The sequence below is a fragment of the Mauremys mutica genome, chromosome 2 (genome assembly GCF_020497125.1).
Source record: "Mauremys mutica isolate MM-2020 ecotype Southern chromosome 2, ASM2049712v1, whole genome shotgun sequence".
In the NCBI taxonomy this organism is placed as follows: domain Eukaryota; kingdom Metazoa; phylum Chordata; order Testudines; family Geoemydidae; genus Mauremys; species Mauremys mutica.
Genome location: NC_059073.1, coordinates 144,468,997 through 144,493,239, shown reverse-complemented (window position 1 = coordinate 144,493,239; position 24,243 = coordinate 144,468,997). Strand labels below are relative to the sequence as shown.

The window sequence follows — 24,243 nt, the reverse complement described above, 5'->3', positions numbered from 1 at the left end:
AAAGCTCAGGTGTGTCTACAAAATTTCATCCAGATACTTAACAAAAAACACAAGGAGTTTGGTGATCAATTTATGCCCAAAAGCATAAGCCCTTGTGACTTTTACCTTAGCTAGGAGTATAACTGTCACTGCTAGTTTTAGTCATATAAATGCCTCCTCTTTTGATCCTTACTGAGACAACTGCTTCAATACTACCCTGCAGAGGTGAGTTCCACAGGTTAATTATGTGTTGACTTAACAAAGTATGTCTTTCTATTCATTTTAAGTGTGTTGTTTTTGAATGCATTATCCTAGCCTCTTGAGTCTCCTGCCCGACCAAAGTCCTTCCCTTGAGGCTTCTAATCATTTTGGTTGCTATGTCTTTTGAGGATGAGGTGACCAAAACTCACCACAGCATTCAAAAGATATTTGAAATCATCCTTTATCCCAAAACTGCTTGCCAAGGCCCCTATTCGAGACAGCGCTTAAGTCCCATTGAAGTCAAAAGGACTTAAGCACATGCCTCAGTGCTTTCCGGAACCTTCCCAAACGTGCTGATGGGCAGCCACAAATGGGACCCTGGGTGGAAGCTGGGTGCCTACTGCCCTTTGTGACTCTCCCTTTTATGGGGCAGTGTAGTTGGAGGGGTTTGTCTGCATTCAGTACCCAAGGCTAATGTTGGCGTTTTGGCCACATGCTTTTATTACTCAGGTGACAGAATGTCTCTCTTACATGCAGCAGCAAGTAGACTAAGTTACTGTGGAACAACAAAGGGCTCTAGACATCCCTTGAGACATGTGCAAGGGCTGGTCTACACTGGGGGGGGGGATCGATCTAAGATATGCAACTTCAGCTATGTGAATAGCGTAGCTGAAGTCGAAGTACCTTAGATCGAATTACCTACCGTCCTCATGGCGCGGGATCGACGTCCGCGGCTCTCCATGTCGACTCCGCTACCGCCGTTCGGGTTGGTGGAGTTCCGGAGTCGACAGGAGCGCGTTCGGGGATCGATATATCGCGTCTAGATGAGACGTGATATATCGATCCCCGAGAAATCGATTGCTACCCGCCGATACGGCCGGTAGTGAAGACGTACCCCAAGACTGTCATTAGCGCTAACAGATGTTCTGCATGTATCCTCATCGTGGGGCTAATGGATTTCCTAAGCCTGGAGGTTGTTTATTGTAACCCTGCAATAACATTTGGAGAGACTTGGAACTAGGGTTGCCAACTTTCTAATTGCACAAAACTGAACATCCTTGCCCCACCCCCTACCCCACCCCTTCTCGGAGGCCCCACCCTTGCTCACTCCAAGCCCCACCCCCTCTATCGCTTGCTCTTCCCCACCCTCCCTCATTCGTTTTTACCGGGGTGGATCAGGGGGCTGGGGTGCAGGAGGGGATGAGGGCGGGGACTCCGGGCTGGGGCAGGGGCTTGGGGTGTGGCCAGAAATGAGGGGTTTGGAGTGCGGGAGTGGGCTGGGAGGGTGTGTGCTCGTCTCAAGCACCTTTCATGAGTAGATCTTAAAGCGCTTTACAAAGGAGGCCTGTATTGTTCTCTCCATTTTACAGATGGGGAAACTGAGGCACGACAAACATGGACCCTCACGATATCATTTGGACAGAGCTATTTTTCAGAACAGAACTGCAGTGCAGATGGAATACTCCTAATGGCCTTATCTGAGCCCTGGAACAGGTGAGTGACATTAACATCCCTGAACATCTACAACACTAATGGACTGTAAGCCCCTTGCTGTTCCTCCCGAGCATGGACACACCTCATCCTCACTCTCCTCTTCCCCTTTGTTGCCTTTCTTCTTCTTCTTCTTGTCGTCTTCCTTCTTCTTCTCCCTCTCGGGGATGATGTTATCAATCCAGGCCAGGTCGTGTTGGGAAAAGACGAAATCCAGCATTTTCCTCACTAAGATTAAGGCTAAAATCTAAGGGGAGGGAAAGGGAGAGAGATTTAAACAACTGCTGCCAACGCGGACAGAGCAGATCCAGATTCGGGACTAGAATCCATTGAAGAAAACAGGCCAGACTCCGAATTGCGCTACGGCGACGAAACACAGTGGGGGAGGGGCAGTTGCGGGGCCGACCAGTGCAGAACAGAGAAGGGGGCATGGAGCTTCTGGCTGAGGGCCCCAAGAACAGCTGCTGTCCTCTCAGAATGTGCTATGGAACCTTGGCAGCCCCACAGAGAACCGTGGCTTGTGACACGAAACACTCCCCATGCGGGAAACTTTATGGAACTGAATGGAGCTGCATCAGAAGGGCTGAAGTGACTCGAACCGAGGGATTCAAGGGATGTCAAACCCCAGACTGACACCTCCTTTCATCTTTGGAGAAGGCACCTGCTAGTACTGGTCACTTCGTGGAGTGCTGACGGCGTCCCAGGAGGACGATCTAGTCTCTTTAGTTCTAACTCAAGGATACGGTGAAAGGCTGAGCTAGAGGGAAGCCAGGAAGATCAGCTAATAGAAGGCTTTTGACACTCAGAAAAACAGACCTGCTGTCTTAAGGCTCTGGTCTCTACAAATACAGACAAAGCCCCAGGAAGATCAGTGGTTGTATCCCTATTGGGGATGGGGCAGAGGGGACTGCATGGGGACCCCAGCTGCTCATCCCCTCCCCACATCGTCTGTTCCAAGAAACTCCCGAGTGAGCAAGGAGGCCCTACCATCACAGGGAAGATGATAGCTGCCACAGTGGACTTCAGGATCCAGAGGATGGCTAGGCAGATGATCTGCACCAGGGTGAAGAGGTGGATCCGCCGCAGGGGCACGTGGCGAAGGAAGGCGTAGTCAGGCTGGTGCTTGGCTGGCATCAGGAAGAGCTTGCAGCGGTCCCAGAACTGCCAAGGAAAAGCAGCACGTTATTCGCCATCCCCTGAGTAAAGGCTGAGCTGGGCTTGGTTCTGAAATGAGCAACTGTCAAGTGCTCCGTGCTGGCTGGAGAGGAGAGTGCTGCACGGACACCTGCTGAAGGTTTTGGCTCAGAATGGTCCTCACTTGGCCCAAAATTAGGCCAACTTCCCACTAAGTCCAATGGGAGATTTGCCTGAATGAGGACTTCAGCTCTAGTCCAATGGGCTGCTACACAGATTTCAAGGCCAGAAGGGACCATTGTGATCAGCTAGTCTGACCTCCTGCATTACACAGGCCAGAAAACTCCCCCCAAATAATGCCTTCTGAACTAGATCAACTCTTTGTATCTTTTACACAATACTCTCTCAACTGGAGAGGGTCATTGCAATCCAGTTTGTGGTTGCACATGTTAAGACTGGGTAATTGGACCTCATGCTTCTTGGGCATATACTGATTGTCACTAGAGGTCAGGAAGGAATTCCAGCCCCCATCTACCTCCTTGCCAAATGTATCGCTGTATGCCTGGGCAAGTGACTTATTGGGTAGGAGTTGCGGGGGGGTTACCTTCCTCTGAAGCCTCTGGTATTGGTCACAGCTAGAGACAGGAGCAGGATCTGCTCTGGAAATCCTATGTTCTAATCATATAAAGCATTAGCCAGGAAAATGATCTTTCCTTATTTGTGCAGTGCTAATACTCATCTGTGGTTTCCACAAACAAACTCTTCGGTTCAGATTTATGCTCCCGGGAGCTAAAGCTACGGCATCCGCCTTAAAATAGTTTCTGAAGTTCAGACCATATTAACCTGGAGCCTAATTTTAGCTTAAATATAGCTTTAACCTCCATTTCAAAAAACCAACAAAACAAAGTGATTAAGACTCAGTGGGCCAAATTCCTTTCCGGTAACACCATTACAGTCAGTGACATTACACAAGGGATAAACTCTGTCCCACTATGTTTAAACTGAAATTATCCTTAGGGTTAACAAGAATTGGATGTCAAAAAATCCTGGTTGTCATTTAAGGAATTGCTGTGTGTCATATATCCGGAGGGCAGCTCCTGTCCAACTGACCCAACATCACTTCTATCCATCCACTCTTCATCACTGTAGTATCTGAGCACCACAAGAGCTGGGATGTTTGCGTTTGGACACCACCCTGCAGAGCTCAGAGTGAAGCAAGCGGACGTGATTCCCATGGAGGGCTTTGCTGCATCCAGGGGGGTCCACTGCCAGCTAAATCCAGCAGCGCTCATAGAATGTTCCCAGAATGACCAATTTTGGTGCTGAGCCAAAGGCTCTTTACAAGCTCAACATTTTAGTAATTTCAAATATGGCCTGATTAAATTTCAGCCTCTCCTTTCCAGGAACAGCCCTTAATCAGTCAGGCAATAAACCATGTGTCTGGATGAGTCATTCTCCCTGCACCTTGTAGGACCTTCACTTGGGCTCCAAGTTGTGTGTCAGTTTCCCAATGCAAGGTCTGTCTGCAGCTGATGGGGAGGGGTGGATTATGCGCCGGAAGGGAAGAGGGATTTGAGAAAGCTTTTCCACCATAAGCAGATCGACGTTCATAGCATCAACCACTGCCTTCTCCCTCTCCCCCAGGCAGAGCTTTCTATAACTGAGAAAGGGCAAAGATCCAGAGACTTTATGTGGAAAACACTCAGATCCTATGCTGATGGGCCACAGTATCAAACCCTAAGACAGACAGAGGTCTCAAGAAATGTATCCCATTTACTCTCAGTGCTCTGAGCCTCCCCTTGACCACGGATGCTCTAGCAATTGGAAGGACCCAATTCCGCCTTCACCTATACAGGGGGTTGCCTGTGGGTCCATTCAGTTTCCTCTGCAGCCAACTCATTAGTATGAGCAATAGATGATTCAGTTTTATTGTAGTTGTGTAAACAGATGAGGAGAATAAAGATGGGGACTGGGAACATGGTAGCAGCATATGAAGGGAACAAGCTCAGTAGTACAGATTAAATTCTTACCTGAATGCCATTCAGAGAGGCAACTCCCATGTAGAGAAAGACACCATACAGCACCGGCATCGGAATATACTGCGGGCAGAGGAAAAACAAGCACGCGGTGCTTAGATGTCTCCTGTGAACTACAGCAGAAAGGACATTTCTAGCAGTGTTTGTCCAGAATGACATCCTGGGGAAATCCTGGCTGAAAAACAACCCTGGTCCATAATCAAGCAGATAGATGCTATAGTGACAGGGTACTACAGATACCATATAGAGAAGAGGTACAACGAATGCCCGGGGTTGCTTCTGGGGAGATGCTGCCACACGCTGTCCCTTACTAAAGTCTCAATTGAGCCCTACATTTGGAGCTTTTTTCCCTTTTGTAAAAATGTTCAAAGTTTTCTACCGCGCTTGACTTGAAGTGGCCCACATCTGAGCCGAGCACACAGGATCCAGCTCTGATGTTTTGCGGAGGTCAAGCCAGACCTGTAAGGAGCCATGTCACCACCTGCCCGGTTACTCTGGGTGCCGTGAAATGCTATGCTGGTATGGCTCACAGCCCTGACACAGAGAGCCAGCAGACAAGCATGCAGGTTACCCCCTGGCTTCCCCCGCCCAGTTCCTTTTTGCAGCGTGACCCCAACACCCTCCCAGTCCTGAATTCCCCCCAAACCATCTGCCAGCGTGATGCTCTGCTGAGGTTCCCAGAACTGAGAGTTACTGGGTACATCTACACTGTGATAGAAGACCCATGGCACAGCTGGGGCTGGCCCAGATCAGCGGAGCTTGGGCTATGGGGCTTTAAAAGGGGCTATAAAATTGCAATGCAGACGTTCGGGTTCAGGCTGGACTCTGGGCTCTGGGAACATCCCTGACACACCAGCTCGTCTGCCTTGCCAGCAAACTCTTCAGTACTCTGCCTGGCCAAACCTTGCCTTCAGGTAATAAACAGTGACCCCCAAGTCTCAAGATCCCCAGAGACACGTCCCTGCAGTGTCCAGCCTCCTCCTGGGTCACTCATGGAAGTTATTAAGTTCGCTGCTCCTTTAAAGAAACACGAACAGCAGCTTCCTAATTGAACAGGACTTAATTTCAGTCACAGCACTGAATTGGTTTATAGTAAATGTGAAACAAATATGTTTAACAAGAGGACGTAGGATTAAGGGATACCAAGAATAAAGATAGAAAGGAGTGCCAGCAAACAATGGTAAACATACACTTCTAAGATGAGAATTTAATTTCAGCCAGTTCCAGTCTTTGTCTAAGCAGGTTTCTCATCTATATTCAGTTTCCAGAGACTTCAATCCCCTTGGTTGAAGGATCCACTTTTCTCAGATGAACAAGAGCCCTGGCCTCTTATCTGCCCAGTAAGGAATAATTATGGGGTTCTCTCCCCTTTCTTTTCACAGGCCAGTAAACCTTGGAGAAGTATTCTTTGACAAGCAAGCCTAGACAAAGCTTCCTTTCTGTGCTGACTGGTGTAGCCTCCATGCTGTCTTCCTCCCTGCGGGTGAGCTTTACAATGCAAATATTCTCTTCCCACACCTTTGATACAAATGAATAGTCCACTGAATTTGGCCACATTTGGGTCGAGGTGTTGGCCTCTTTCCTTTGCCTGAAGAAAACCTGTTTATCAACTCCCCCTCGAGGTGCCTGGTTTAAACACATTTTAGTCACATATTTTCGCCATATATTTATAAAGTCCTTTGTGGATTTACCATACACACATCATGCAATAATGTTAATGATCAGTGAGTTATTAGTTGTCCAAGGATATATTACCTGCCACCTTTTGGGTAAATATCATGAAAACAGTGCGTTAGGTGGAGTGAGTGAGTCAGGCCTGACAAGAGATGCTGACACATTAGTGCAGAGGCAGATTACCATTTTGTGGGGCCCTGGGATAGAGCTCCTCCCCACCTCTTCTGCCTGCAGTCGTCCCTCCCCCTGCGCTCCTGCTGGGGAGGAGGTTGGGGTATGGGGGCGCCTATTTTTCCGGGGCCCACCAATTGGCCCGGGGCCCCTGGGCATGGGCCTCGTTGGCCCAGTGGCTAATCCGCCATTGCATTAGTGAACCACCAAGGGCCACAATGTTTTACTACATTTAGGATCACTATTTGCTGTTTGTACAGGACCTAGGAAATCTGATGGTAACAGTTTCAAAATAATGGCTAACACTTATTTGTAAACCCTGTAATAGTCCAAGCCATCGTGAATTTATTTGGTACTCATATCAAGAAGAGATTACTACTATTATGGTCAACTGGTTAGTGTTCCTTCTACGAGACAGGAAGAACTGCACAACTGTGTATCATAGGCCCTATATCACTAAGAAGATTCTTCTTTAGCTCAAGTGGCGTGGAGAGGAAGGATCTGCGTTCTCTCCACATGAAGTTCTGAGTGACCATGGCACATAGCACAGCGAGCCAAAATGGAATGGGAGCCAGGCTGCGATCCAGTGCATGGGATAATATGCTGTGGGATTCCGAGACCCTTCTCTGGCACAGTTATCCAGAAGACAAAATAAGAAGAGCTTTCCACTGTATCCCCACAATACCTCACTGGGCCATTATTTCAGCACAACCTGTATTCTGCTTGGTGTCTTATAGGGATCTGAACGCTGGCTGGGCCCCTGGGCCTTCATCAGTAAACTGTGTAGTGAAGAATGTTGTGTGAAGTAGAAAGAGGAAATTTTACCTTCAGAATTGGAGCCAGGAAGACAGATATCCCAGTCAGGACAAAGACAATGATTCCGGTGACTCTCTGCTCCCTGGCAAAGAACAAAGACAGGCAGAGTGAAATGCAGCATTGGAGCGGGACAATTTCTCGTGTTTGCCTTATGTTCCTATGATGAAATGAATGGCTGGGACATTGAGAACCAATGGGCGTGTGTGGGGCTGCTGGCCTGTCTCCCCAGCCCAGGAAAGACCAACACCATGCCCAGTCTCACGGCATGGTTTATTCATTCAAACACAAAACTCACAACCCAAGCAGGCTGCAGGACCCTTCCCCCTAACTCCAGCGCCTGCCACAAGCACTGACCTCCACCTCTGGCTCCCTCCTCCCAACTGAGCTCTCAGCCCTTCATAGAAAACCCCTGACCCCTTCCAGCTGGGTCTGATAATTGAAGCTGGCCACAGACCCACTGGCCTTTAAAGATGAGCTTATTATAGTGCCAGATATCTACAGAAAGGAATCTAGACAGATGGACATATATGGGGATAGCCAGCCAGGCTGCCTCTAGTTAGGTTTTCATTACACCACTTCTCTCTTCTGCTCTCTGCTCCTGTTGCAGTCTCCCTGGTGTGATTCTTAACTCCCTCCTACTCTGGTCTGTTTGTCAACCCGTTTCTTTATTGAATTTCTTTCTCTCTCCCCCCGCATATTCTTTTCTTTCTGAGAAATAAAACCTAGAAACCTTCGAGGTCTGAGTCGAACCCGCAGCGTTTGAGAGGATCCAGTATTAGACAAAACAAATCCAGAGATTGCCTCGACCCCACCCTGCAAACGCCCCAGTTTGCAACATTTTAGAGGGCCTTAAAAGCACTTTCGTGGCACTCCCAAAGTCATCACATCACCAGACAGGAGTTTAGCTCAAAAAGGGAAAGCCCTTATGTCCCATTGACTTTCAATGAGACGTAGCCTCCTTTTGAAGAAGGGACTTGCGTCCTTTGGTAAATCTGCCAAAATTCAGCCAATCCTGGGCCTCTCCTGATTTTGCTGCTGGAGCTGCAGGGCTCCACATCTATGGCAGGGTCTTTGGCTCACCCTGAACTTAACCCTTGTGCACTCTGGCACACAGTATATTCTGGGCTTTTCCTTCTGCTGTGCTCCATCGTCACACATCTACTCCCAGCGAAACAGGGGCTGTTGGGGGTAATGCTGCCACACCTTAAGCTACAGGGAGAGACCAGATGCTTGGGGACCCCACCAGGGATAGGCTGAAATGCTAGTGTGATGTTTCCTGCTCATGGTCCATGTGGTCCAGAGCAGGAGCTGGATGGCATTGAGAGAGCTTGGGAATTAGGGGGTTTCCATTTTAATTTGGCTGAACATTACAAGTTCCTATCATCTTCCTCCACACACACTGTCAACACAGCCCAGCCAGTGGACCCAATTCTTCACATTCTGCCACACACTAGCACCGGTGCGGAGAGCTCTGCTCTGGGTGGGTTTTACAGTCACTATGCATGGGAGTCAGTGACTACAAAAGACGCAAAGGGCAGGGGAGAATCTGGTCTGTTACTTAGGTCTGCCCCTACTGCAAAGAGGTTTGGGGCAGGTGGGGAGGAAAAAGGTTTGCATGCTGCACCCTGCCCATTGCACCCAGAGGCACTTAATGCAATCGCTTTGCAGGCACCCAAAATTTACTGCCCTGCAATGAGATGGTGCAAAGTACAGCTCTTCTGTGGAATAGCACGTATCAACTATTGGAGGTGCTGGAAATGTGGCTCCCATTTCTGTAGCTAGAAACATGCCGGGATTCCAACCTACCCAACCCGCATGCTGCTATGCAGCGCCCTCGGCCTCCGCTCTACAAATCAAAGTAGTTGCACGCTAGACTTGGAAGTGAACGGATAGTGGCATGGCCTTGTGAGAGTCCTCACCTCACTCCCAGGAACTGTGGCTGCTCCCCTGGCGCGCTGGTCTCCGTCTCCATCTTTAAGCTGTCGATGTGGGCTATGGAAATGACCGTGGCAGCTACGTACCAAGGCAGCCCCATGAATGAGCACACGGCCATCAGGACCCCCACCCAGAACAAGTCCAGGTGATAGCCTGCCGCTTTCTGCAACAGAGCAGGTTTTTGGTTAGGCAATGGGGGGCTGGCCCCATCCTCTCTGCTCCAGAGTGTGAAATGTTTAAAACTGCTCCCAGTGGGGATTTTCAAGAGGAGAGCAAGGGAGCTCGGCACCCAGCTCCCCTTGAGTTTCAGTGGAAGTGGGAGGCCAAACTCCCTTCAGTGCCTTTGAACATCCCAGTCTAAAGAACTACTCCCTTGAATTTCAGAAGTGCTCTAATTTCACCAGAAAACCCCAATGAAATGTAAGGGTTTTGCACCTGAAAACAGAACCAGTTTGAGGAGAACATAGGGATTATTATTTATTTGTATTCCCGCAGCTCCTAGGAACCCCAGTCATGGACCCTGCTGTGCAGAACAATAAGACAGTTCCTGCCCCAAAGAGCTGATTCTCTAACTGCCAGACTGGATCAGACCAGTGTTCCACATTGCCCAGCATCCTATCTCTGACAGTGGGCAGTATCCGCTGCTGCAGAGGAAGGTGTAAGATATCCCCCTCCCCGTGGACAATTATCGAATCATTTGCAGTTGCGTCCCTGACCTCCTGTTAGAGTTTGGCTTATATCCCTCCCATACCTTATTATCTTGATAATTAAAGAGCTCAGTTTTTGCAGCTCATCCCTGGTATTAAGATCCAAAAGGTTAACAAAACAGCCATAGTTTTAGTGGCCATATGGGGGGGTGACACGCTGGAATTCTGTTGTAGTAGGACCTTGCTAATTCACCCTTTGATAATCTGCACAATGCAGAGCTCACATCCAAAATCTCAATCGCCTCTCCACATTGCTCCAAGATTTAAGATTCATTTCTTCAGAGAACACACTTTAAAATGCACCAGGACACACCACACTTAAATAATTACAGTTACTCTGCCTTTGTTGAATAAAAGGAGCAGCCCAGGATTCATGAACCTCTTGAATCCCACCTAGACCCTAGTTTTGAGTAGCGTAGTTCTGGCCTTCTGTCCAGGGGAGAAGCTCACCCCAAACGAACAAACGGATAGGTAAGTACTGATTCCAATCCATAGAGCACCAAATTCTACCCTTACACGTGCCATGTTACTTCTGTTGAAGCACATGTGTAATCAAGGGTAGAAGATGGCCCAGTTTCTGGTCTGCTCTATGGTTCGTTGAATAGGTTTACACCAGTTCCGGATACTGTTAAAAGCCATACCCTCAGTTTGTGCTCCTTCCTATTGACTATGACAGCTGTGATTTGCTGGTCCATGAAGATCAAGATGGTAACCAGCAGAGCTGGAAGGGCGCTGGCCAAGTAGATCCACCATGGATTCTTACCGAACGGGAACACAAACCATCCTCGATCTAAGCGAGTGGGCTGAAAACAGAGCAAGGCAAGGGTTATTGCATGCTACTTTTTGACTCCGGGTCATAAAAATTAAATTTCAGGAAAATGCCATTGCATTTGGGCAAATTTGTATGAAATCTTGGAAGAGTACGATAACCTGAGTCTGTTGGGAGTGTGATGTAATCTTGTTCCAGGACAATCGGTACCTAATTCACATTGGGAACTGACCACCACCCTCTTGAGCCACTGGATAACCATTCCAACCCACAATCACACTGTGGGGAACTGGCTAGCAGGCACACACATCACCTCCCCCTACCGGATGGAATTAGAATTGTTCAAATGTGGGTCATAGCCACAGGCACTGTGCCACTAACATTCAAGGGATCCTCCTTGAGCTCAAGTGCTAGGGGCCTGGGCTTTGGCAGCCGGAAGTGCTGCGGGCGTTCTGTCTCCCTTCCAGCATGGTTTTCTGAACGACCCTAGCACAGAGCACAGTGATAAACATCGTCCCATTGCATCTCATGCTCCCCCTATCTATTTACTGTATGGCCCGATCTATGTTGGTTAGGGGTGTGAAAAAACACACCTCTAACAGACACCGCTATGCTGACAAAACGTGTAGTTATAGCTTATAACAGCAAGAGTCCTTTTGCTGGTATACACTGCATCTCCACAAGGGGACTCTAGCCTGTGTAGTGTAGACATGCCTTGAGTCACAGACCACGTCTACACTAGGAGCACTTTCCTGGTATAAGAGTACTGGTATGCTATATGGGCAAAGCGCTCCTGGCATGGACACTGCTTATGTCAGCAAAGCTGCGCTCTGGACTGGCATTGTTAAACCATCCCACACGAGGGAAACAAGCTAGACTGGTAAAAACGCAGCTTAGCTGTGTCTACACTAGAGGCTTTTGCCAGCACTACTCTGTCGGTCAGGGATCACACCTCTTCACACCCATGCAGCATAGACATAGCTTGATGTGTAGGCTTGGTCTACACTTAGGAGTGAGGTCAACATAGCTACGTCCATCAGGGGTTCCTTCCACCACCACCCCTCCAGGCCCTATTATCATGAAATAATTAACAGTAACAATAAATAACTGACATTCTAACACAGCCACAGATTTGTAGCAATACACATATTGTCAGAGAGCGCTGAATACTTCGAAAGGGACGCTAGTTCTTTTACCTTAAAATCAGTAGGCACTTGCAGTTTAGGAGTATTCAGTCCAAACAATACATCGAGACCAACAAACATTAGTATGGACATGAAGATAGAGAAGTCACTAATAAGTTTACGTAGCTACAGAGAGAGGGAGAGAACACAAATCAACACAAAGAAAAGGCAGAAAAGTGGCGAAGTTTGAGCATTAATCAGAGAATGAAAATAATTCATGTGAGATGCAGTGTTAGCTAATTCATTTCAACAGAGAAATGGAATGGATATTTACTGATATCAATATCATCTTGCCTCAGCAGGAGTCGGAGTCATTCCCTAATGAATCATGACTATCTACCTAAGGTACTCATATGGACTCTGTTACCTTCTGAGCACCTCTCATTCTTTAATGGGGATGCTATTATCCCCATATTACAGAGGGGAAACTGAGGCACAGAGAGGCTAAGTGACTTGCCCAAGGTCACATAAGAAGTCTGTGGCAGAGAAGGGAATTGACCACAGGTCTAGTCCCATCCTGGCTCCCTAACCACTTACCCAACCTTCCCATCCCCTACTCTAATCAATGTATATTGTGTGCCAGGGATAAACGTCTTTCTATGTGATGTTTGCATATGTATCACTGAGGCTGGATGTTCAATAACCATACATTTGATGGCTGGGGGAGATGGGGTGCTCAAGAAATGGTTTTGCCAATAATTTCACCATTGAAAAATCAGATCAGCCAATAAAGTGTCTTGGAAACTGAATCCCTTTCATCCCATTCCTAATGTGGCTGTTGGAAGGACAGTCTCAAGGGTTAGCTGGAAAGGAATTGGAAGGGACAGAAATCAGGAGAGGAAAGAACCTCAAAACCGCAACATTCAAACCTTAATTATACTGGGAACATGCAGCTTTGGAGTGTCCAGGCCAAACCAGGCATCTATTCCACAGAACAGCAGGATGGAGAAGACAATGGAAAAATCAGCAATGAAGGCCCTGACCTGGAGGCAGATGGGGTTGGGAGGGAAAGGCTGGTTAAACAGGGTGGCTTACAGATCTCCGAGCATGCAGTATACCACTGGGACATTGAGGGACACACAGGCCTGATCTCCTTCTCATACAGGTATAACTCTGTTGACGTCAAAGGAGTTACTTTTGATTTGCACTGGTGTAAGTCGGAGCATCCACGTCAGCATTACCAGTTCTCGTGATTTTATTATTAAATCCCAAGCTCCTGGATTCATGTGAATATGTGAGACTCTCAGCATTCATTTAAATGTTCCTAGTCCTTCTGGTTGTGGAGAAAGCTTGGAAATGTAACCCAAGTGCAGCTTAAAAGCTCACAAATCAGAAGGCAAATTAAAAAAAAACAGTTAAAAAAAAAAGCTTATGATTTCAGGTTGGCAATATTGGCATATTGCTTTATTAAAACATCAAATCCTCAACTGAGATCTGGAAGAGGGTTTTTAAATGGCATCAGCTTGTAGATTTTTAGCAAGTTAATGCAAAGTTTGAAGAAAGTTCATTTATCCGATATAGAAAAAATAAACCCAGAAACGTGAATCAGCCTCTACTCCTCATAATTGGCAGAAATATCAGCCAGCAGTGGCTCGGATTCTGCTATTTTTAAATGAATTGTATGCATAGAAAAAGTTCAAGAATCTTTTAGAGAGATGCAGACTTCACAGAAATGGGAAAATAGCAAGTTAAAAACTTGCTATTATAAAAGCTAAGACCAATAAAAGAACAACTCAAAAAAGGCCTCCCAATGAAAGCAGTATGCAGTGTTTGCAGCCCAAACATTGCTACATCTGTAAGTGAAATGGGCCATAAATAAAAGCAAAACTGGCTTCATAGATTTTCATTGTCCAAAGTAGGTGAAATGCAAAAAAAATCAACAGAGAACATCCATAGCAAGCAGCATACGGGATATTTAAAATTCTTTCATGTTTAATACTAAACTACTAATAGGAGATCTACCAATCTCCTAGAACTGGAAGGGACCTTGAAAGGTCATCAAGTCCAGCCCCCTGCCTTCACTAGCAGGACCAAGTACTGATTTTTGCCCCAGATCCCTAAGTGGCCCCCCTCAAGGATTGAACTCGCAACCCTGGGTTTAGCAGACCAATGCTCAAACCACTGAGCTATCCCTCCCCCCTGATGATGAAATAATTTAAAGGACACCTGCTAGATAGGTTAAGCTCAGAATTCTGTTGCTGTAAAATAAAGTGTGTGGAAGGGAAAGATAAAAGCTAATATGAAAATGTTTGCATGGATTTCTATAAAATAAAATTAATCTTCTGTACTCTATTGCACATTTCCTTTGAACAGGTGTCTAATTACAAATCATGGGGCGAGCTAAAGAGATGTTCATAATAATAAAAACCCCAAACACCCAAACTAGAAATCTGGCATGCTTCTATTTCTTCTTTTTCATATTCTCCCCACATCCCCACTCTGACCTGCACATTTGTTCAATAAGACCCTGATCCTGCAATTAGATCTACCCAAATCGACCTTTGTGCCTGTAGAGAAGCCCTCTGACTTTGATGGGACAACACACAGGCATAAGAGAGTCTGTCCATGCAGATCCAAATGCAGGATTGGAGGGCACAATCTGTATTTCAAGTTCCCAGTGTCTCTCTGAAAGGGACCAGCTTACAACTTATGGTGGAAACTGAAATATAGATGGGTTTCATGGTCTTTGTATTTTTTCTTACCTTTGTAGGAAAGTAGCGACTGAACTTGAATTTCTTCAGTGTTACAGTCATGGAATAGGTCCCAAAGAAGAGGATGAAGGACATGAGGGCTAAGTCAGGAACAAATTTACAGGATTTCCCTACTAGGCTTCCGCCATACTTTAGACATTCCTTCTTACTCAGCTGGGTCCAGTCCAGAGCTGTTACATTAATAGCATTGTACTTGGAATCGAAGTGTTGAAGAGAATAAACCAAAATATTATTAATACATTGAGCAATTCTAGTGTGCATGCAAATACAATTAGTCATCTGGCCCTGCTTAGGAGCACCACTATAATTCTGGGGAAAGTTAAAGTGCTCCATCAAATATACTGTGCAACACATCACCATCACCCGTAAGAACTTGGCTCAGAATCAACTTTATTTCAGAATTTGTAGTATTCAACGTATTTCCTACAGTGAGTATAAGGATAACAGTAAATACAAGTAACGATATCCCTTCATCCAACAGCAAAATTGGCAAGTTGTTAAGGGTGACCACTGTCGTGACATTAAACGTCAGCGGCACTAAACCAGATAAGAACCATGTCTCTTAATAATGAGGCATCCAGAGCTTGTCTGGTGCCCAGGTATGAAAAGATTTTTCAAAAAGTGCCTAGTGATTTTTGGATCCCGCAAGCTGGGGCACCCAGAATCACTCACAACTTCTGAAAGTCTTGGTCATTGTTTGTATCTTGGCTAGTGTCAAATACACACCAATATAACAGTAACAATCTGTCCCATGGTCTTGGATTCTCTACTTATTCTAACTTGTGAGTGTAGACAAGCCCTAAACTGGTTTATAAATTGGTGCAACTTTTCTAAGGGCTTGTCTACCCTTGAAAGTTACCTTGGACTAAAGTAGGGTGTGGATTTAAAGTCTACTAGCTACTCCTGAATAACTGTGTGTAGACAAACCCTTGCTCTGCTGCATGTCCCAGGTGGCTGGGAGCTCCTTAAGCCACAGCACAAAGAGTTTCACTGGTTGAACTTAAAATGTGATTTTAAATTGAGTTAAAACACTGTGGAGGGTCTTTTTTCAGTTTAAACCAGGCTCGTTTCAATTTCAAGTAAGTCAGCTATGAACAGCTTTAAATTCAACTGAAATAACCTGCTCATAAATGGAAATAAGCGTGTCCATGCAGAGGTTTGCTCTGGTTTAAATAAGCCAGTGCAAGTTTGTGCATAGAGAGGCGGCCCACATTCAATGGTGAGGTACATGCTTTAGAAGTGCTTGACTGATTGTGTATGCACTGCATACACAGCCACACGGCGGAGATTAACTAGCCCAGCATGCACTGCCGTGGATTCTTTGGCTCAGTCTGTTCTTTGGTGGTTTATAATATCCTGGTTGGGCATGTGAAGGCCATTGCAACTGGAATGAAGAGAGACACAGTTCCCATTCCGCTCCTTCCCCAAAGCTGAACGTTAATTCCATGCCGTGATTTAATTCATTCGGTTGGCAAGTCATATAACTAAGAAGTTGATTTCTAAAGAGATCGCTGTAGGCTTTGATAGCATCCCTGGAAGAAGACTGAGTGACTGATTTAGCTGGCGGATCTCCAGTTGTCCCACTTACTTTCTTTCTGGGCTAAGAAAGGATCCAGAGGGCTCAGCTACTCCCTACTTGAATATACATAAAACAAAAGTACTTACCACAGAAATGTTAGTGTTGTTTGGTGCCAGCGGAGCTGAAGCATTGAACAATGTTGTATTCACTGCAGAAAAGGAGTTTGTTATTAAGGTTTTATATATATAAAACAAATAGTCAAATTCAATCCAGCATGGAAATCCTGTTTAAGCCTAGAGGACCCTGCTGGCTTGAACCAGTAACTGCCCTTTCATTCCCAGGAGAGAGCAAAAAACTCTGTGTTCCATTCCCAACAAGGGTTACCTAGTGTCACACACAGCTGTGGGTCATTTAGACAGCTCTGTCTACATGGAAGGGAAAGAATGTAATGAAGTCTAGGATAAGCACATTATTACAGACCTGTTGGAAAGGGAGGGGAACGGGACCCAGGGTGAAACCCAGCACGAAGGGCAGAACACAGATTTTGGGAGCTAGAATGTAAACCCTGGTTCTAACTCCAGCAGCGACTTCTCCCTGATTAATATGGTGCGTGGCCTTCCATTTAGACCAGAAAATGACCCCTCATTGCCAGAAGCCCCAGAGATGCACTTCATTGTAAGAAAATGGAACAGATTGCATCTTCCTTCATTATCTGAGGATGGGCGGCCCATGGAGACTACAGGTCCCATGGTGCAATACTTCATCTTAGGTCACGTGACCTCAGACTCAGTTCCCATGCATCTTGGGATTTGTGGTGTCAGTGGGCTTCCCCTCCACTTTAAATGACCACATTTGGTCCATGGACCACATTTGGCTGCAACCTAAGCCACTGTCGGAAGTGTTGCCTCTCAGCCTAAAAAAAAGAGTGGTCATATAAAAGAACCCGTTTTGGTTTACTGGGTAGCTCCCAGGGAGATATACCAATGGAAGCCCCTCCACCATCCATTAGGAGACCTCTCCCAGCATCCTGAATGCCCCCTCAGTTGTTCATTGTGTTCTTTGCCATTATAACATACAGTTGTGCTTACCACCAATTCAGAGAACGCATGATGCAGATGGGGTCCCTTCTTCAAAGCCTTCACTTTTCTGGATGTGATATGGGAGAGGGGATCATAGTTTGAAAGTTAAGATGTCCATCAGAAAGAATTGCCATTCTTGGGGGAGAGGGCGCTGGAGAGAAACCTAATGTCTCTTTCTCCTGGAGGGGGGCTTACCCTCATTCTTAGAGGGTCACTCCTTCTGCAAGAACTTTGTGGCTTTTGGAGAGATCCACTGGGGCCCACCTTTTCAGAAACAAGCTGTGAAAAAAGAAAACCTTCTCTCTCCAGAAGCTGCATTGGCTCAACAAGTCACCTCTCATCTGGGGTGAATCTCTTCTGTTGCCATCCTGGATTCTCTCTGCAAGAAGGGGGCTTCCCTCTCTAACCCCACCCAGCCCTTTTCAAGGAGAAAATGGATGGAGAGACTTGGACCTCTCGCACTTGGAAACCCGAACGGAGAAAAACAAAACTGCAGCACTAAGGATGGTACTTAGAGCACTTCTCTGGCACCTTCTGGTGGAGGATTTTAAAGTGCTTAACTAAGCGGCAACACCCTTGGTATGTCGGTATTATTCCATCCATTGTATAGATGGAAACTGAAGGACAGAGAGGTTAAGTGACTTTCCTAAGGAGGCAGAATGACTCAGAAGTAGGAACTGAACATGAGCTGTGAATTTCTGTTGTAAGCAACACCCACTGCCTGCTTAAAGAATACCCTGCAGTAGGATGAACTTACTGAAAAACACCCTATGCATATTTACATGAGTTTTGAACCTAATTGTCTCACTGCTGCCGATGAACTTGTTAAAGTCACGAGGTTTCTTTTGGCAGGCATGGATTCATCATGGGAGCTGTAGTTTCCATGGGCCACCCATCCAGTTAACAATTCTTCACATATGTTAAAGGTTGTTATAAAGAGGCAGCGATCAATTGTTCTCCATGACCACTGCAGGCAGAACCAAGAGTAAATGGGCTTAATCTGCAGCAAAGGAGATTTAGATTAGAGATTAGAAAATACTGTTTAACTATAAGGAGAATTCAGCACTGGAATAGGCTTCCAAGGGAGGTCGTGGAACCCCCATCAGTGGAGGTCTTTAAGAACAGGTTAGACAAACACCTGTCAGAGATGGTTTGAAGTTGACTTAGTCCTGCCTCAGCTCAAGGGACTGGACCAGATGACCTCCTGAGGTCCCTTCCAGCCCAATATTTCTATAATTCTGAAGGTGGCAAACACATAACATCTAATGGCCTGCCTCAAGATGCTGTCATTCCTTTCCCCAATGAACTACACAAGATAATTAATGAAGGAGAAGTGATTGCTGGATTAGAATCAGAGCCCTTGATGCTACCAAAACAATACTTCACCACCAGAGAAAAGGAAGGGAAAACTGAACTAATGTGACTTTTGGTTTGATTAACTCCAGATTTTACAATGTTAAAGGTTTCTTTCGATAACCTTTAGCTTTTCCAGAACCAGACATATTTGTGATTTCTACTGCTTTAAATTGTTCATTGCCCATCTTAAAGAACACTGTAGCATTGGCTGTATTTTTATGAGAAGGCCCATAAAAGTGCTTTACACAAATGGATATATTGGACTCGAGATAAAAGTAGGAGACATTAAAAAAATAAAAATAAAACAAAAGGGTAAGAGTATCAAATATTAAAATTTTTTAATATTTATAAAGTGATACTCACTTGAGATTGAAAGCAGCCAAATAGATGTGTGCAGCAGAGACAAATATGATACAAATCAGTTACAATAGTCAAAAATCAGAACTAACAAAAATAAATAAAAGGACCAAAAGGAGATTAACACACACTCTCAATATCTGGAAGAGTGAAATGTCCAAATCTGAGACCACTTTATTAGATGCTCAGAGCAACACGGGTGAAAGAACAAGTTTCAGTGTGGCTGCTGTTGGAAGGAGACTGAGGGTTTACAGCGTAGAAAAACTTCTAGAGAAGAATGGAATTTCCATGTGGACTTTGGGGTTTGCGTATAACAAAGGAGATATGTGTGGTTTTGGTTTGCTCAGCTGTTTTAAGTCACTTAAAATATATTTTATTATTAAATTAACTCAATGACGGTAAAAGATGCCAGCTTGACAGCTCTGGAGACTGAAATCCTTTGTCTGTCCAAAGAACAGATTCTGCATAGATGAAAAGAAGGCTAGTTGTCCACACAGACTCCGCCAACATGCCTGAAGGGACTGCTGCTAGGAGTGAGGGTAATCCAGTCTCTGTGGACTAGATCATGTTGTTTAGACACAGTCCAAAGGCAGAAAGTGCCCTGTGACTCCCACGTGTTTCTGTATAGTTCACCTGTCACTACACCCCTATATGGGTTTGAGTTCAAAGGAAGCTATTACTACAGGAGGCCATCCTGCTAAAAAGAATATTATGATGACGCAAAAAATACCATTCTTTTGTGCTAATGTCCTCAGAAATCAGACAGTTGATTTAGTTCCCTCTAGTTCAAACCTGGATCCCAGATGGTGTTCACAGGAGACACGTGAAATGCATGGGTGGGTCTCACAGCAGTTTGCGGGAACCCACTAACCCGCCATTACAACCAGGGCTGCCCAGAGGATTCAGGGGGCCTGGGGCAAAGCAATTTTGGGGGCCCCTTCCATAAAAAAAACTTGCAGTACTATAGAATACTATAGTCTCGTGGGGGCCCCTCCGGGGCTGGGGGCCTGGGGCAAATTACCCCACTTCCCCCCCCCCGGCACCCCTGATTACAACTGGTTGTAATAGATGGGCGGTCTTAGAGAGGTCAAATGAGCCGTGGAGACTATGCTAGCAAATCATCCCTAGAGATGAAGGACCTGATTCTGTTCTCACACTGATTTTAAACCAATGTAACTCCATGCTTGGAGTTTTTCCCAGTCAGAACTGAGTGATGTCTCCAGGGTTGCATGGGGGAAGCCTGCAGTGCCACCAGGGCCGGCTCCAGACCCCAGCACGCCAAACGCGCGCTTGGGGCGGCATTTTGCCGGCAGGGCGGCAGGCGGCTCCGGCGGACCTTCCGCAGTCATGCCTGCGGGAGGTCCACCGGAGCCGCGGGACCAGTGGACCTCCCGCAGGCATGACTGCGGAGGGTCCACTGGTACCGCGGCTCGGGTGGACCTCCTGCAGGCGTGCCAGCGGATGCTCCACCGGAGCTGCAGGACCAGCGGAACCTCCGCAGCCACGTCTGCAAGAGGTCCCCCGGAGCCGCGGGACCGGTGACCGCCAGAGCGCGCCCCGCGGTGCGCCGCCCTGCTTGGGGCAGCGGGATTCCTAGAGCCGCCCCTGAGTGCCACACCCGTCCTTTGGATGACTAGTGGATTTCAGCTTCCACGGCTGTTGCCTCTGTCTACTGATGCCTTCCATTTGGGTATTGCTCAGCAATGTATGAAAAAGGAAGTGTTAGCAAATTTCTGCAGAAAGGTGTGTGTATGTGCAACATTTAATCAAATTGGAAAAGTTCACCATCGTTTGCAGAATATTTTTGGGGTAACTTTGCACTTACGATAGTCCATTTCTTTTTTAAAACAGTCCTTTTCTCCCTGAGCATTGCACCAGACAGAGATAGGGCCCTCTCTTCAGATTTCCCTTTTTTATATTTAATGCTTCACAAGGTCACCCAGACTGTGCCCAGGCAGGGGAAGCACTTTTTCAGACCCTACTATCACTAGCAGACCTGTGGCCACTGAGTGGGAAGTGCTGTTTCAGAAAAGAAGACTCAAAGGGTCAAATCCTACTCTCAGGGAGGGCCTGATCCAGCACCACCGCTGGCTTCTACAGCATCAGGTCCTTACACCAGTTTACATGAGAATCATTCCACTGAAGTCTGTGGAGTGACTCTAGATATGCAGTGACTTCACCAAGAACAGAATTTGATCCCCTGGTGGCAAGAAATTGCAGCCTTTCTAGTCAAGAGTTTTAAAACGTGGGAAGATTTAAGAAAAGTGATTAAAGATAGACCTGGAAAAGAAAAAGTTAGAATTTCTAAGCCAGTTTAAGAGGCTTGATTTTCCTGCCAAACAAATAGGCTACATTTTTGCGAAGACAGCCTATTTTTCAATCTCAGGAAAAACTCAATTTTCACTGCAAAAAAAGGCTAAATAATCTAACCATTTATGCAGACCTAAATTTAAGAGGCACTTTCAAGATTAAATTAATATATTTAAAAAAAATCTCTTCTGATTAAAACTGGAATATAAACATGCATTTACTTTTCATTATTCATGAATTTTATTTGCATGGATTCAACTCAGTTTAGACTCAGTGAAAGTAGACTGCTCAGTTTCAGTGTATGCATGTTCACTTTCACTTTCGGGCTCATTTGCACTAGGATGATGATGTTATGTTTGAGTTTCTAAAAGTGTAGGATGATGATATTTAAAAAGTGTATGTGTGGGGTGTGTGTGTGTGTGAAATCAGTGCAAATTTCTCCTGTTTTCCTTGAAATGTAAGTGTCCTGAAAATCTTTCTATTCATGTTAGTTGTGGTTCTTTCAAACAAAATCCAAACTTTTGCCTTAAAATATTTGACAGTTTCTCCAAACAGGAAGGCAATTCACTGAGATCTGCATGAGAGAGCTGGTTGGAAAATGAAGGGGTTTTCCTGCAGAAAATTCTGACTCTTCATTAAAAAACCCTGATTTCTCCCCAGTTTTTGGCAACTGAAAACTAATAAAATTTTGGACAAAAAGTTGATTTTTTTTTTGTTTATCAAGACTTTAGTTTTCCAATGAGAAACTGAAATTTTTCAAGAAACACAGATTGTTTACAAATTTCTGGTAAAATGTTCATTTTTGGGTAAAAAACCCAGTCTTCCATTAGACAAAAGTTCAGAGAAAAAATTCTCCAACCAGCCCGGATGGATGATTCTGAAGGGAAGAAATTGGAGATGGTATGTGAGCTAGTGGTTGCACTAACTGTAGTAGCTAGCACGACTTGGAATGGGCAGTAAAAATACATAAAGTCATATATCTATTGTTTTTCAGAGAGTTATAGCTCAGCAATGAAAGGACATAGACTTGTAAAGGGGGCTGGTTTCCTTCTCTAAGCTTCCTCTGGCTCTCCGTCTGCATTCCATATGGTTTTGTCATGTACTCAGTGTTCTGCCGGAGAATTCCAGGCAGACGCCAACCGGCAATATTTTGACATGCATCTTTCAGGATGGCACTGTACGTATCACCGAGGTGACCTCACCAATTGCATGTTAACAGGAACAGGTTTCCAATCATATTAAACTGTAAATTCCAAGTCAGAAAATATTTTGTTTTTTAAAAAGAAAAGAGCTGCTGTTTTCTGCCCACATTTAGAGAAAGTGAAGGTATGTGTCAGCAAGGTAACAAAAGGAAATTGCCCGTAGGACTCAAAGAAACAGGTGAAGTCCCCACTCTGCTGCAAACGGGACATGCACACCCCAGATCTGGTCCAAACTTACCTCCTCCCCTTCCTGGAGTCTGTCTTTACTGTCAACAACCAAACATAAATCTCTTAAGCTTTCTGTAGGGTTGTTCCTAGAGTTTTTACCCTAGAGAACCACACACTGTCTCAGGTTCTAGTTCTTTTTGCCCCTCTAATACTGTAAGTGGGAACTAACAGGATCCCATCTGACAGTATGAGATGTCGGAAACAGCTCTGCATCTTAATGCACCTGCAGATCCCTGCGCGCCTTACTGGAACCTGCCATTGTATTACAGCTCTATTCGACCTTTAATATATATTGCGGAAATTTCCCTTGCCCTCTCTCATAAGCTGCCTTGACTCTATCTGATGCATCATGTGTATCATGGAGAAACATGCACACACACAGCGCTTCCGTGGCAGAGCTAAGAATAGGACCAAAAGTCCTAGCTCCAAGTTCCCTGCTCTAATCACTTCACCAATGCTCCAATGGCATGCTGGTACTTCAAAGCACACTGCTGCATTATACCACTGCAAAAAGGATACACATGAATCAAGTGAGACCAGAACACCACTGATTACCGCCTGGCAAGGAGACAATCCAGTGGGTTTCTGCAGAACTGGACTGAATGCGATTGTGTACTGGAACAGGAATTTTTCAATTTCCTCTGAAGCATCTAGTAAAGGATGCTAGAGACCTAGGTCGATGGACAATTGTTCTGTCGGGTATATGGGCATTCCTATGTTCCTACAAAAAAGGGGAAGAATGCTTATGCTGACAGCAGGTCTTTCTGAAAGGTTACTTGCTACTGATGTAGGAAAAAGCTTCAACAAACCAATATTTAACACGAGCAAAGTCAGCTAAATGTTTTAGTGGCAGTGTTTCCTGCTCAGCAGATTTAATATTCGGATCAGACCAGTTTACCAACTTTGGCCAAGACATTTTAGAACACACTGTAGGAAACAAGCCAGCACTGGCTGAGGATATGGAAAGGTGGCCCCATCAGTCACTAGTTCCTATGATTTTACCAGAGTAAAGATGGCAAAGGACCAAACAAACCAAACTGTGCACAAATGCTCAGCGATGCACTTCAGTGCGGATAGATTTTGAGATGGGATATCACTTACAGTCAGCCCAAAGGTGCAAACTGAAGTTCCAACAAGGCAGCTTTGGCAAGATGAGCACAGGCCCTAGCCAAGAAGCAAAACAGCCACTGCAATGCAGAGCAGGGTGCTGCCAACATGAAAAAACACAATAACGACACCACTGGAAAATTCCAAGAGTCCATTCACTTTTTCTGGTCTTTGCTGAGGGCTTATCTCCACTACCGCTTAAGTCGATGTAAGTGACGTCGCTCAGGCATGTGAAAAAGGCACCCCTCTGAGCAATTTAACTCGACTTAAAGCGGTG

At 45.7% G+C, this 24,243-nt stretch overlaps 1 protein-coding gene across 1 annotated transcript in view; it reads right to left on the bottom strand.

Annotated features, from left to right (window-relative positions):
* Positions 1-24,243, bottom strand: part of SLC4A5 (solute carrier family 4 member 5) — a 167,418-nt gene that overhangs the window by 15,542 nt on the left and 127,633 nt on the right. The window contains exons 17-26 of the mRNA XM_045003457.1: positions 16,474-16,535; positions 14,800-15,000; positions 12,967-13,080; positions 12,110-12,223; positions 10,786-10,947; positions 9,422-9,600; positions 7,512-7,584; positions 4,836-4,904; positions 2,659-2,832; positions 1,757-1,918 (exon numbers count right to left, since the gene is read on the bottom strand). Of these exons, the coding sequence (XP_044859392.1) occupies positions 1,757-1,918; positions 2,659-2,832; positions 4,836-4,904; positions 7,512-7,584; positions 9,422-9,600; positions 10,786-10,947; positions 12,110-12,223; positions 12,967-13,080; positions 14,800-15,000; positions 16,474-16,535 (1,310 nt within the window). The remainder of the gene's footprint in view (positions 1-1,756; positions 1,919-2,658; positions 2,833-4,835; positions 4,905-7,511; positions 7,585-9,421; positions 9,601-10,785; positions 10,948-12,109; positions 12,224-12,966; positions 13,081-14,799; positions 15,001-16,473; positions 16,536-24,243) is intronic.